The 14,867-nt window shown below is 38.7% G+C and overlaps 1 protein-coding gene across 1 annotated transcript in view; it reads right to left on the bottom strand.

The window, feature by feature from the left end:
• Positions 1 to 1,237: 1,237 nt before the first annotated feature.
• LOC110970809 (potassium voltage-gated channel subfamily H member 2-like) overlaps positions 1,238 to 14,867 on the bottom strand; it is a 121,285-nt gene continuing 107,655 nt past the window's right edge. The window contains exons 12-15 of the mRNA XM_051953664.1: positions 13,113 to 13,200; positions 2,640 to 2,804; positions 2,381 to 2,502; positions 1,238 to 2,023 (exon numbers count right to left, since the gene is read on the bottom strand). Of these exons, the coding sequence (XP_051809624.1) occupies positions 1,916 to 2,023; positions 2,381 to 2,502; positions 2,640 to 2,804; positions 13,113 to 13,200 (483 nt within the window). The 3' untranslated portion in view covers positions 1,238 to 1,915. The remainder of the gene's footprint in view (positions 2,024 to 2,380; positions 2,503 to 2,639; positions 2,805 to 13,112; positions 13,201 to 14,867) is intronic.

A 14,867-nucleotide genomic window follows, 5' to 3' on the forward strand; every position in this document is an offset into this window, starting at 1 on the left:
TTGCTTGCATTTCCTAATTTTGTTCAGTTGTGTATAATTTGTGTTTAGTGTTTTTAAAACATTTTCATTGGTTATTCTGTCCGTGTAAGATATACACAGCATGCGTCTGTAAAACCAGATCTCTGCTGCAGTGATTTTGTTTGACATTTTATTATTTATGTTGCAAGATTCAAATCCGTATATCAGAACTGGTAGGATGTAACAGCTCAGAGGCCTCATATGGATGCTAATTGCTATTTTCTTATTTGCCGGTATGTTTTTCATTTTTGTAAATGCTGTTCTTGTAATTGCTACTCTACATGTCTGTTTCACATCTTCCATCTGATGTTATCCATGAACCAAGATATCTGAAATGATGAACTTGCTTCAGCATTTCTTGGTCTAATTCTATGTTACGGGTAATTTCAAAGAAAAATGTTATGTAAAATTTATTCATCTTAAATTCCTGTAAACACGGCTTCTATCATGGCAATTTAAAGTAACATAATTCTTTTGTATTCTATATGTTACACATGATACATACTGCTTAACTGTGGACATTTACACATTTCTGGTCAATATCATGATGTAAATTTTATTCCTTTTTAAAATCTCAATTCATTTCATTTGACTATTATAGACCAAAACATCAAAGCAAATTTTGCATATGTTTAAACTTACCTGGTAGTAAAATGTTAATGTAATATGTAATAAAAACATTTTTTTTTCTATTACAAAAAAATTAAATAAGTGACATTCAATACGTTTTCCAATGTTGTGCCATAATTATTACACAGACAATAGGTGCATTCAGCTTACACACTGTATTTGTAAAGTACCTGCGTGAGTTGAAGATATTTTGTGTTTGTATGGTCTTCTGAATCCATCACAGTCATCTCCACTCAGAAGACTTCCAGATTCATTATTTACCTGCAGGTGGTGGTGGGATGGTGGGAGGTGTGCGTGTGTGCGTGTGTGTGTGTGTGTGTGTGTGTGTGTGTGTGTGTGTGTGTGAGGGGGGCGGGGAGGTGAAGCACATGCATTGATAAAGAAAATGGGCAGTTATTATTGATTTAACTGGAAATGAACAATTTAAGATGCTGATCCATCAGAGCTGTACATTTTAAGTCTCTTTGATATTTACACTTGCTATATATATATATATATATATATATATATATATATATATGTATGTATGTATGTATATATATTAATATAGACATACAGGGTGTCACAAAAAATGGATACACACTTTAAATAATTGTAAACTATGATAGGTGTTTATTATAATTCATTTACTTTTCAACATGTAAAAGAATTTACAAACATCATTCTATTGTTTTGTCACAGCCTGTTCTCAAAGTGATGTTCGTTCTAGTCCAGACACTGCCGACAACGCGAAGTGATGGAATAGCACACATCATGAAACAGTTCCCTTGGTATTTGCGTGCATTCACGTTCAGTGGTTGCTCTCAATTCAGTCACTGAGGTCTGTCAGAACATTACCAAGGACCAAACCCAGCATCTGGTGATGTCTGTGGGTTACAGACTTCAGGTTCACATTGACTGCAAAGGATTTACAACCAAATATTGAAAATGACAATTTGATTTATTTGATTATGTTAGTTTGTCCAATTATTTTTTGTCCCTTAAAAAAATGGAAGACACATATAAAATGTGTTGTAATTCCTCCACCGTTCACCTGATTTGGATGTTAATACCTTTCAATTTAAGCTGAAATTCTGCACTGACAGCACACTGTGATAGTTTAATTCCATTGTGGTGGTGTAGAGAGCCGCAATGCAGAAAACTTGTGTCAATGTCCAAAGATATATGGACCACACTGTATTGTAGAACTACTTGCCAAATGATCCACTGGATTCAGAGCCCTCAAATTTAGTCTCCATTGCTGACAAATTACATTGTCTACAGGGACTTAATCAATAAAATAGTTGTACCATAAGTAACATACATCTCTGAGGTTGAAGGTGATATCCAGGTTGGACCAGAAATATTCACAGAATTTGGGATATATGTCCAGAACCTGTAAACACAAACAGTAAGAGAAAAATAGCATTGGTATTGTAAATATGCAATCAAAAATATAATAAGAAATATCAATATTATATATATGTTGAGTATATTAGGGTCACAGGGGAGCTGGAGCATATCCTAGCTGACTTGGGGCAAAGGCAGGGGACACCCTGGACCAGATGCCAGTCTGTCGCAGGGCCACATATACAGACACACATTCACACTCACATTCACACCTACAGGCAATTTAGAAGATCAATTAACCCCAGCGTAACCCGGTTCGTGTCCCCACCTTCTGGAAATATTTCATTATTCATTCATACTGTTTTGGTAGAAACTAGATAGGTTGGACAGCAAAACAAGATACCTCCAACATGTCCTTTCTTTGTATTGTGTGCAGATCACAATAGGTCAGGGCTTTGACATCAGCACTGGATTTTCCTGGCAGATCATAAGGATTAATAGGCTCCCCAAAAATATCATTCTTTCCTGGAAGACAAGAAAATGTAGGTATGATAAAAATGTAGTACTCTTGATGAAGGAGGCCTTAGTGACTTTCCTCAAATCTTGCTTGGGCCTCTTGATGGAGTTTGTAGCCTGTACCTAAGTGTCGTACTGGCACCTACCCAATATAGCTAACACCACATCTCCTTTAAGGATCTCTATGGATCCTCTGGAGATGAAATACAGAGCAGATATCAGGTCTCCAGCATGGACTAGGGTGTCACCAGGAGGAGCATGAGTCGTCTTGAACCTCATTGCCAGGGCCTTTAGACACCCCTTAGTGGATCCTAGACACCAGAACAAATGCAGTGTGTTAGTCCATGTTTTCTGACATGTTTATCTTTGATAAGCACGCAATAGTGGATTCAAAAAGCACTCAAATGCCATCACTTTCTCCAAACTGTAGTTTTTAAGGGATAACATTGCCATTTTTGTGTACCAATGTACACTTAAAGCCGATAATCAAAAGTAAACTTGTATTGAAAGAAATGTATGCAATTTTCTTTCAAACAAACTGAAATTTCTCATTTCCATTATAAAGAATATATAAGTACAGTCACTAAATATTCAGACCCCATCATTTTTAACATTTTTGTTGTAAATGTGATAGAAGCCAATTAATAGATTAAATAAGCATTTTTTCCTCCATCAACTTTCACACAATTGTCGTGCCCTCCACCTCTGCTTAGTTGTTAGCTTTCCCTCTCCCTCATTCCATTTTCCCTTATTGTGGCATGAGTGTGTCTGTGTGTGTGTGTTTCCCTCCTACTGGGTAAATCACTTGATTGAGGACACCTGTGTTGGGGAATGGCTCACCTGCCAGTGATTTCCACAGTCTACCATTAAACAAGGGTTGAGCTCATAATTCCATGACAGAGAGTTGATCAGACTGTAGTCAATCAAGTAGTTCTGTTATGCTTTGTTTTGCTCTGGTTTAACCTGATCCTTCTCTGCCTATTTCCTGATCCATGCCTGGATAGACTCCTCCCTGACTACCCTTGGATATGCAAACCCAGGTCCCAATCTGGACATGCATTCCACATCAAACCCTCTCTGGATCCAAAGCCAGCCTCGTGTCAAGAACCTCCATGAGCCAAGCCACATGGCCCTCTTCAGCCTGGGGTAGACTGGCCATCTGGTATACCGGGCACTGTGGTGGGCCGGTGTCTAGTGGGGGGGCTGGTTGAATAAACTAGCCCTGAAAATGGATGGCGTTGGAGCGTCGGGCCCATACCCAGTCATCGCCAGCAACAGGAGCCACGAGGACTAAGCTGTGATAAATAGAAGGGTCACTGCAGCGGGTGCAAGCCTGGGTGGGACCGCCGTGAGTGCAGATCTTGGTGGTAGTAGCAGACTCCGTGACCACTCTCCCTCTTCACACTGCCAGTGAAGTAGAGTAACTTGTTTCCCAGCTCACATCATTGTTATAATTAATGATAGTGATTTTGTTATTTGGCTGCACAGTGGCCTAGTGGTTAGCACTTTTGCCTTGCAGCAAGAAGATCCCCGGTTCAAATCCCGGCCTGAGCCTGGGATCTTTCTGCATGGAGTTTGCATGTTCTCCCTGTGCATGCGTGGGTTTTCTCCGGGCACTCCGGCTTCCTCCCACAGTCCAAAAATATGCTGAGGTTAATTGGTTACTCTAAATTGCCCATAGGTGTGAGTGTGAGTGTGATTGTTTGTCTGTATATGTAACCCTGCGACAGACTGGCAACCTGTCCAGGGTGTCCCCTGCCTTCGCCCGAGTCAGCTGGGATAGGCTCCAGCACCCCCCGCGACCCTAGTGAGGATAAAGCGGTGTATAGAGAATGGATGGATGGATGGATTTTGTTATTTGGGTCTAGTAGTTTCTGTTTTGCCATGGTGGTGTGCAGTCGAAGTGGGCTTGGACTGTGTGAGCTTCTGGTTATGCATAGCTGTGTATACCATTAGCAATCTTCCCCTATCTCCTAAAACAGATAGGGGAAGGGTTCTAGTTAGTAGCCCCATTCTTATGTTAGTGTTTACCTGTACTGTTAAGATTAAGTTATAATTTCCTGCATACTGCATGTCAGATCGGTCTGTTTGTTCACCTCCTGGAATAGTGTACTCCGTTTCCACTACAGAGGTCACTGGAGCTTTACTTGTGTTCCTTGCCTTAGTTACTCTCTCCTTCCATTAACTATTCCCTTGTATTCCAGCCACCCTATCTATCCTTCCCTCATCTTCCTCTCCCAGTTTCCTGCATTATTTGGTAGTTATGTGTTGTGTTGTGTTGTGTGTGTGTTCTTGTATGTCTGTAATGAGGGTGATGTCAACATGTCAAAATATGAGCAGCAAAGACTATCTGAACTAAGTGTTGCAGAAAGTAATTTAAAAAATGTGTATTCAGTGATGCTTATATCATGTCTCATATTACAACAGCATTTGTGTTATTCGTGCTGTTAGCTTCTTGCTCACTAATCTGCTTGTTTAAGGTGGTATTTCTGCTAATCTTGCTGGGCACACAGTATGTTGACCCCAAGTAAAATATATACTGAGGGCATAGTAGGCATACTGTGGTAAAAACTGTACCCATGAGTATCCTCTATGGGTCCTTAACATATGATAAAATTAGTTTTGTCCTGGAATGTGCCTCCAGTATATCACGGCATTACTGTTAATGCACATGTAGAACAATTTCCGTTGTTGAAAGTCCACTCTCATATGTACATCGCTTTGGATCAAAATGTCTGCTAAATGAAATTGTAGTTGCAGTAATGAAGCAAAAGTCATCTTTCAGATACTTGCATTTATTCATAGCCAGGTAAAAAGAAAATATTTAGAAAATATATACTGAAAAATTTAAAACAAAATTGAGCATGGGGATTTAATACTTAATGAAATATTTGTTATATAGTAATACAGTGACCACATTGAGCTACAACTGTAAACCACACTGCCATTTGCCCTCTGGTTCTTATACTCCTTCCACCAATCTCAGTCATTTGCTTTGCAGAGTCACATTTTCTTAAAGCTTCCACTTCAAATGTTTTGGCCTGGCTGCTCTTCGTCAAGGTATCTAAGTGAGAAAGAAAACAGCAATTGAAATTGAAATGTAAAAACAAAAGGCTGTCAAAGGGTAAAATAGACCATTTCAGAAGACAGTTAACCCAAAGTTCACATCCATATATTTATATATATATATATATATATATATAAATAAATCAAGTGTTTACTTCAGGATGATCACTCACAGCCTTCTTGGAGACAACACGATATTTGGTACCTCCATCAGACCCTGGTAAGGATCATAAAGTGTCAATTCTGAGGAAAAACACGCCTCTGGAGAAGGGAAGATTGTACTATTCACTGTGACTTTCTGAGCCTTTTCTCCCCTTAAGCCCAGAACTTTCTATAATACAATTAACTAAACAGTTAAAATCTGAAAATTAAGGAAATTCAGCATCACCAGAGTAATGGTCCCAACATCTGGACTTATTACACATATTATCTCACGAACCATATGGGATAAACCTATTGTACTTTACATTGTTTTAATCACCTGTTCAATGTTATTTCAGATCTGTGATCATCATAGATATTTACCAATTAGATTTGTATGTTTAAGGAAAGAACAAAAAGTAAGTTCTAAAGGTTTTTGACCACTGAGATATATATATATATATATATATATATATATATATATATATATATATATATATATATATATATACACACATATACAGATAGATACATAGATATAGATATATAAAATTGTCAACGGTTAACGTGCTCTGAAATAACAGGTTAGGACGTGGATGACTGAACAAGTTTTTATGGTTTTCTGAGTGACTAATTTTGACAATGTGGTCTCAGTTTGTTCCGATGTATTTTATCAAATCACGCTAATGTCATGCTGTGTGTTATGATGGAAGGCTGCTGAGGGTCTGGAAACCCTAGTACCCCTCACTTCTTGTTAACAGGCCTGCAGCTGTGTGGCAGTTGCATAGTGGTGTCTGCCTTAGGTACTGGTCATCATTGCCGTCCATCACTGGTGGAGCTCCACTCCTGGGTCTGTCGGAAACACTGCCAGTAGTTCTGTGTCTTGCTGCAAGTCTGCTGATGACACTTTGAGACACACCAAGTTCACGAGCAACATCTGACTGCCTGCTACCGACCTGAAGGTGTGTTATGGCCATGTGGCGCTGCTCGTCCGTTAAGTGACGACGTGTGTTCATGGCTATTTGAATGATGAACCGGGAATGACTTCCTGACAATACCAGCTTTTTATACCACCACAATGTTGAAATTGATGCCACATTGAAAAGGGTTGTCTATTTGTGTTTTTGGTATTGGCCCCAATATGTAAGGTGCACAGTACACAGCGAGACCATTACGTGGAAAACACAAAATGAGGTGTGTCTAGCACCCTAATTGCTTCCCTATCCCCAGAAATCACTGAAGTGAAACAAACACCTTATGTATGAAATCCACTGAGGACCTCGCAATATTCCTAACTTATTGTGAGTAGTGTACTAGAAAGGCATCAACTTGTGTGAACGGATGAAGATGATGCCAGACCTTTTCAATACATATATATATATATATATATATATACTTAGATTATTTCTGAATTCCAGTGAGACACTTAGCTCAGAGTCATATGATACCTTTTCCTTGGAAAATTCACACCTAGTACAGTAAACTACTACAACACAGTGTCTGACTGTATGGCCACATAACTTTCATACACATTCTTCATTTCATGCGACCATTTTCTAAGTTTTAATATATTTATTTGCAGTGTGAACAACCATCTCCATACTACAGACTGAACTGTCATAGATTATATACATGGCCAGAGCGATCTGCAACCAGACTTCTGTTTTTCCAGACCCACAATAGTCTACATAACTCAGATCTTCTACTTCCTATCTGACCAGAACTGGGGTCATGACTTTGAGATTCTGGTGTTCCTGTTTTGGCTGACAAGTGCAACATCCTACCGCGTTGAGTCCAGAGCATTTGGAATCCCAAGTTTCATGGTTGATGATAACAACCACAGGGTCATAGATTAAAAAAAAAATCAAGCTTAAGATAGAGTCGGGGCTGGCTTTGAACACCTGGCTGGATCTGTAGCATTTGGAAGGGTTGTGGGCAGAATTGATGGCAATCGTGAGAATCAAGCTGCAGATGCTCAGTGCTACTTCAATTGAAAATTGTTTAATTTCACTGAAATGCAACAAGTGTTAGAAATAGCTGCTATTACCAAAGTCAATTTTTTTACATATTTAGTAGTTACCTTGGCTCAATAAAGAGTTGTTGTTTTTTTAAAATAGCCTGTAGGTAGATCATACTCTACTGCTTTGTGTTACAGTATTCTTTGCGAGAAAGTGAATATCACCCTACAGAGAGTCAGTGGGAAATGCAGCTGCAGCCAGGTTCAACAGACATTAGACCAGATAGTGTGATCAATATTTTTCAATGCCCTGAAAGTGTACCTTGTTTCCACTAACAAGGGTTATTACATGTTGTGGCATTTTGCACAACTTCTGCCTCAGTCATGGAGGCACACTTGGGCCTGTGGAGAAGGCATTGGGGCCAAATGATTAAGGCAGCCAGCTTAAGCCTGACTTGCAGTGTGTTGAACAGCTGCATGGATGGATAGATGGACCACTGCTACTCTTTCAGCACTGAACAGCACTCCACCAGCTCTTTATGACAAAACTCATTCACATAAGCTTTTTGGTGCAAATTTCATCCATGTAAATAGTTTACATTGTCTTTGCTAATAGTGTTAATCGTTATTACCAATATAGCCTTGGGTCTATTGCCTCAATTAACTCACTTGAAAGTAAAGGAAATGGTGAGCTGTTAGAATTTGCTTTGCAAATAATAGATGTAACCAGTCTTTTTTTTTTTTTTGAAAAACACATTTATTATTATTCATGCCAGTTTTCCATTTTCTCCAGTAAATTTAAAAGCATCTCACCCCCTGGCCTCATATTCCCTCCCTAATAACCCATTAGCTATTTTTATTTATATAACTTTATTTATTCTTATTATGTAAATGCTTGATTAAAAAAGTTCACCATTTGTTTAAGCTGATACTGTTCAGTTTTCAGGGAGGCTAGATGGGTATGAAGTAAAGATTGAGAGTATGTTATCACTTGATGATAAGCAAGAGGAATTCATGATCCATGCTGCATTGAATCATCCTGAGTTGCACACAAGTTAAGCGTTACCTAAGCACAAAATCTGTGCAATGATTAGAAAGTCTTGCTATCAAAGATTTGTAGTGCACAATTAATGCAGCATTTATTTCAAATGCTAAACAGAGTAAAGAAAACACTAACTGTAATCTTTTATCTATGGTTTCATTGAGGACTATAGTCGAATACAATGAATCCAAACCTTGTATGACTTTTTCAGGTTCTTCCAGTTCTTCACTGCTTTGACAGGATTCATCGGACCAGCAAGGTCCATCTCTTTCAGCACAGCTCTGCAAGATGTAATAATACCATGTAAATGGAAAGAGACCAAGCAGATTTATCACAGTCATAAACAATACTAAAAGACTACAATTTAGTTTCAGAATAAAGTGCAGTTCTACTTTTTGTGATGAATACACATTTTAATATGAGATTTCTTTGAAAGATTTTGACATTACTTAATCCCATCAACCTGTGACAGAAAATGTGTCCCTGAGAGGAGGTACTCCCTTTCTCTCTGCCGTCAAATTAAGGTTTCTGCTTTGCTGTTACTCCCTTCAGTCAGAAAGTAAACTGACGATTGGTACTGATCAAGCGCTCATGTGGTGCGCCAATGCAGTTTCACAATGTACTAATTAAAAATTGGAGATGATCCACTTTTAAGTAGGTGGCACTGCCACTGGTAAGCTAATGTTAGCGAGCTGGGTAACTAGCTAGTCATGTTCTATGCTGTAGACATCAAATTCACAATCTGTTGGCTAAGAAATGGGTAAAACCAAATTTGACATATCATGCTTAAAAAGGAAAATACTTACATTTGTAGGTTGAGTTTTTGCAGTCTCGTGCATCTGCCTTCCATCTGCCATTTTTTCTTTAATGCAATGCATGATGGCACATGTTGCTTGATGATTGAGCAGTGTCTGGTAAAAACCTTTCATTGTGCATTGTTGGATACTTTGAATGGACTATATAGGAAACAAATACGAAAATGCCTTGTTGATGTGAGAGCTCAGAGGACAATGGGCGGACTGGTTCAAGATGATAGGAAGGCAACAGTAACTCCAATAACCACTTGTTACAACCAAGGAAAGCAAAATACCATCTCTGAACACGTGGAACCTTGAAGAAGATGGGCTACAGCAGCAGAGGGGTGCCACTCCTGTCAGCTAAGAACGGGAAATTGAGGATACAATTTGCACAGTCTCACCAAAATTAGACAATAGAAGACTGGAAAAATGCTGCTTGGTCTGATGAAAATGATTTTAGCTGGGACATCCAGATGGTCGGGTCAGCATTTGATGTAAACAACATGAAATCATGGATCCATTCTGCTATGTATCAATGGTTCAAGCTGGTGGTGGTGATGTAATATTGTGGGGGATATTTTCTTGGCACATTTTGAGCCCCTTAGTACCAACTGAGCATGGATTAAATGTCACAGCCTACCTGATCATTGTTGCAAACCATATCCATGTCTTTATACCACAGTGTACCCATCTTCTGATGGCTACTTTCAGCAGCATAATGCACCATGTCACAAAGCTCAAATCATATCAAACCAGTTTCTTGAACATGACAGGAAGTTCACTGTACTCCAATGGCCTACACAGTCACTAGATCTCAGTCCAATAGAGCACCTTTGGGATGTGGTGGATCTGGAATGCTCACAGGGTCTAATAATTAGGCAAATTCCTGGGTAGGTTGTCTGTGGGTCAGATGAGGACAAATCTAGGTTGCAATGTGTGGGATCATCTCAATAAACAGTATTAATTTCTGACAATTTTGGTCAATATTTGTTCAATATTTCTGTCACTGACATTGAATTTTTGCACAAAGTTACATTCATAATTATTAACACTACTTACAGCCTTACAGGCTTTCAACAGAAACATAGAACATAGTTACATAAAGTGTGTAAAGTGTAAGTAACTAAAGTGTTTGCTAAAGTGTGTAGACTGAGAACAAGGATGAGTACAGAGTTTTACACTCTTCCTGTTGGATGAAACTTTTTTGTGTTTTTTCTCCTCTTTCCTTTGTTCTGATTGCATATTAGTGCAAAAAAAAAGTATCTGCAATTTGGTAATTTGTGCAATTTTAGCAATATTTTGTGTTTTTCACAGTTTTAAATGTGGACAATGATGAAGAAACAAGCCCATGTCAGAAAGCCAAAAAAAGTAACTGAACTACACCAATTCTGCCAAGAGGAGTGGTCAAAGACTCAACCAGAAGCTTGTGGATGGCTACCAAAAGTGCCTAACTGAAGTGAAAATGGCCAAGGGACATGCAACCAAATATTAGCATTGCTGTATGTATATTTTTGACCCAGCAGAATTGGTCACTTTTTCTGTTAACCCATAATAAAGTCATAAAAGAACCACACTTCACGAATGTTTTTTGGGACAAAGAAGTATCTGTTCCAATCACTCTATCAGAGAAAAATCAGAGTTGTAGAAATAACTGAAAACTCAAGAGAGCCATGACATTATGTTCTTTATAAGTGTATGTAAACTTTTGACTACAACTGTATATTTTATACAGCTATGACACAAAATCCAACCTTCAGGCAGAAATCTGTGACAGACTAACAGTTGTTTTTGACTTGGAAACAGCAGCACAATTTCAGAAAGATTTGGAGAGATGTCACATTTCTAAGAGGTAGAGAAGACCGTAAAATATATTACCTCAGGCCAAACCTGTTTCCGATGCAGAGGCATCATAAAACTGATAAGGGGAAAAACATTGTGACATAAAGCTAACTACAGAAAAATTTAATTTTGAAATAAAAACTGCTATTAAATGAAAGCTATCAGCAAAAGATTTAGCTATGTAAAAATAAGTAGAATGAAATTGTACTTAATGCATTTTCAACTCAGTTAAATTTTATTTATATAGCACCAATTACAGTCAGTTTGTCTCAAGATGCTTTACAGAACTCATATGCCTGATCCCCCAGAGCAAGCCCTAAGGCGACAGTGGCAAAACATTTTGATTGAGCTTTAAAAATGAAGATTTAACTGTTTTCGCTGCTTTCTATTTGTATTTATTCTTTTGATTATTAACTTCATATGATCATATTTATTTAATTATGAACACATTAAAACAAGCTACAGTCACATTATTAATTAGTAGTTTTATTTATTTATTATTGTTTATTATTTATTTATTTATTATTTATTAGAGTTTTGTGTCCAAGAGTTCGGTGTTAAGTAAACAAACCTAAATGTCCATCCATCCATCCTCTATACACCGCTTGATCCTCATTAGGGTCGCAGGGGGTGCTGGAGCCTATCCCAGCTGACTCGGGAGAAGGCAGGGGACACCCTGGACAGGTCGCCAGTCTGTCACAGGGCTACATATACAGACAAACAATCACACTCACATTCACACCTACGGGCAATTTAGAGTGATCAATTACCTCAGCATGTTTTTGGACTGTGGGAGGAAGCCGGAGTACCCGGAGAAAACCCATGTATGCACAGGGAGAACATGTAAACTCCACGCATAAAGATCCCAGACCCAGGCCGGGATTTGAACCAGGGATCTTCTTGCTGCAAGGCGAAAGTGCTAACCACTAGGCCACTGTGCAGTCCAAAAACCTTAATGTATGATACTCAAATCATTTCAAAAAGTAGGCAAATAAATTTAGCCTCTTTTTTCAGAACTTTGTGCTCAACATAATGTCGCTGAATAATCATAATCGACCAAGTATTTTTTCCTGGAAACACAGTCACAATAAAATTTATGTTAAAAAATAATAATAAAAAAGGCTTGGTCAGTTTAGTTAGATTCTTGGTTGACTCTTGACCATCCTGAGGAATTGTCTCTGAGCAGCAGGTGATAAGTTGTGTTTTCTTCCTGATCGTGCCAGTAACATAACTGTGCCATGCACTTATGTGCATAACACATACACACAAACAATGGTATGCACGGATGATTGTGGGATTTGTAGCTGCTTTGAAATGGCTTCAATTAACTTTCTTGACTTGTTCATCAACAATATGCCTTTTATGGTCTTTGTTGAGCTTCCTGACTTTCCCACTGTAGTGTTTGTAGCAGGGTGTATCAAATGAGCCTTAATTAAATTGCCTCAGAGGAGTCACCAGCTGTAGTCAATTGTAATCATTCATGAGATGTTAAGAGGTCGTGAATCTATTGGCAAATTTGATTAACACATCTTTCTACATCACAAAAACAGATTAAAATTTCAGTGTGCATGTTTGTTCTGTCATAAATCAAGAAGAGCCATAATGAATATTTGAAAGAACCAACATGCATGATTATTTCTTGTGACAAAGATCCATGTGATTCAGTAAATTCAGAATTAAAGGGGTCATTGGAAACTCAAGACTGCCACAATATCCATAATCTTTACAAATGTATTGAAACTTTCATTCACGACTGTACATGTACTTTTAACTTTACCTTTGAAAGCCTTGCAGTTCTGAAGCAGTGATCTGTTGAGATGGAGACAAATGTCTGCTTGGAGACACTCTGGGAAACCTTTTAAAACCTGAAGAATTAGGGTTTGAAGGCAACAAGAGAAGACAAAGTTGAATTAATACCTATGTGAACACATGCTAGTGTGACTTCATTTCAACTGAACAGTGTGCACAATCCTCTAATAATTTGCGTAATTTTACATATGTCTTTATACACAGGCGCAGGATGGAATTACAATACTATGACGCCTTCCACATCACACTCCACTTTCTCCCGCCCCCTCCATTCCTTCTCTTCTCAAGTGGGCATGAACGTGTGGGGTGGCATGTGGGCAGATGCTGCCAATCCTATCAGCAAGAAGTGGCGCACTGGCAGGTGGACTCATCGGACTCTAATTACTCCTCTGCTCCATAAAGCTGGACTCTCCACACTACTCAGCACCAGACCGTTAAACAGTCTCAGTCAGTACTTTAAGCCTAGCGCCCTCGTTATCTGTTCCATGCTTAACCCTTGCTCTTTGCTTTCCTGTCCTGGACCACCTGCCAGCCCAGTTGAATTTCCCTGCAACCTTCCCCATCTGCCCTAGGTACATCGCTAGCTGCCTGGACACCTCTCTGCTCCCTCGTCTCCTCTGTCTGGATCCACATTTACCCCGGTCAATCTTCCAATCTGCAGCATTTGCCTTCTCCACTAACAGCCATGCCACCCCAGCCTTCTATGCTCCGTTTCCTGTTCCTCTGCCTGTCTGTTCCAGCTAAGGTCCCCGCTCAATTTCTGAGGCCAGCCTAGTGTGTTTTTTAAACATTGTTTTCTGCAGTATTAGCAACTCTTTATTCAGTCGTTTGTTGTTCAGCCTAGCGTTGCTAGTTTACTTCAGCCGCATAGCGGCAAAGATTTTCTGGTTTGGTTTTTACATTTTCCCAGTGTGGTTTTCCACCAGCCACTTAGGGGCTCTCCTGGTCCTAAAGCCTGTGTTCTGTAGCTCCGCAATTAGTACGGCATTTCTGGTTGTAGTTCAATTGTAAATATCTGTGTAAATAAAGTTATTATATTTTTTATGCCTGTCTGCTATGTGTCATTGCCTTGCACTTAAGTCTCAGTCTAAGAAACATAACATATACACTTACTTATGTCACCTATCTATTGAAAAACTGGCAGTTAGTTACAACCTGCAGCTGTGTAAACCTCAGTATTAAAAATGAACTTGTTCAATGTCATATCTGATTTTGACTACTTTTGACCATCATTATGTGTAAGCTATTATATAGCTTTAAAAATTAAGCATACATGTTCCTAGACAAAAATAAATCTAATCAAGTCACCACAAACAAGTTACCCCTTTGACTTTGGGGATTGAATGGGTATTTAGGTCCTAAGGTAGTTGTCTGTGTTGGCTTGTTAGCATCCCAGCCTTTTTATGGCTGCACTTTTTAAAAATCAGAATCAGAAGATTTATGAAGTGGGTGTATTGTTTATGGATCTTTTGAATTCATTTAGTCCCATATAGCAAATTGACAGATCAAGTAGTACATTATTTACTACTGTTATTATTATTAGTAGTAGTATTATCTTGTTCAATTGAGATAACTGAGCTTAATACCTGAAGAGGCATATACTTGTAAATGGTAAATGGTCTGTATTTATATAGCGCTTTACTATACCTGCAAGGTACCCAAAGCACTTTACAAGCTACGTCACATTCAATCATTCACACACAGATGGTGGATGCAAGGCGCT

Source organism: Acanthochromis polyacanthus, chromosome 9, assembly GCF_021347895.1.
Source record: "Acanthochromis polyacanthus isolate Apoly-LR-REF ecotype Palm Island chromosome 9, KAUST_Apoly_ChrSc, whole genome shotgun sequence".
NCBI lineage: Eukaryota > Metazoa > Chordata > Actinopteri > Pomacentridae > Acanthochromis > Acanthochromis polyacanthus.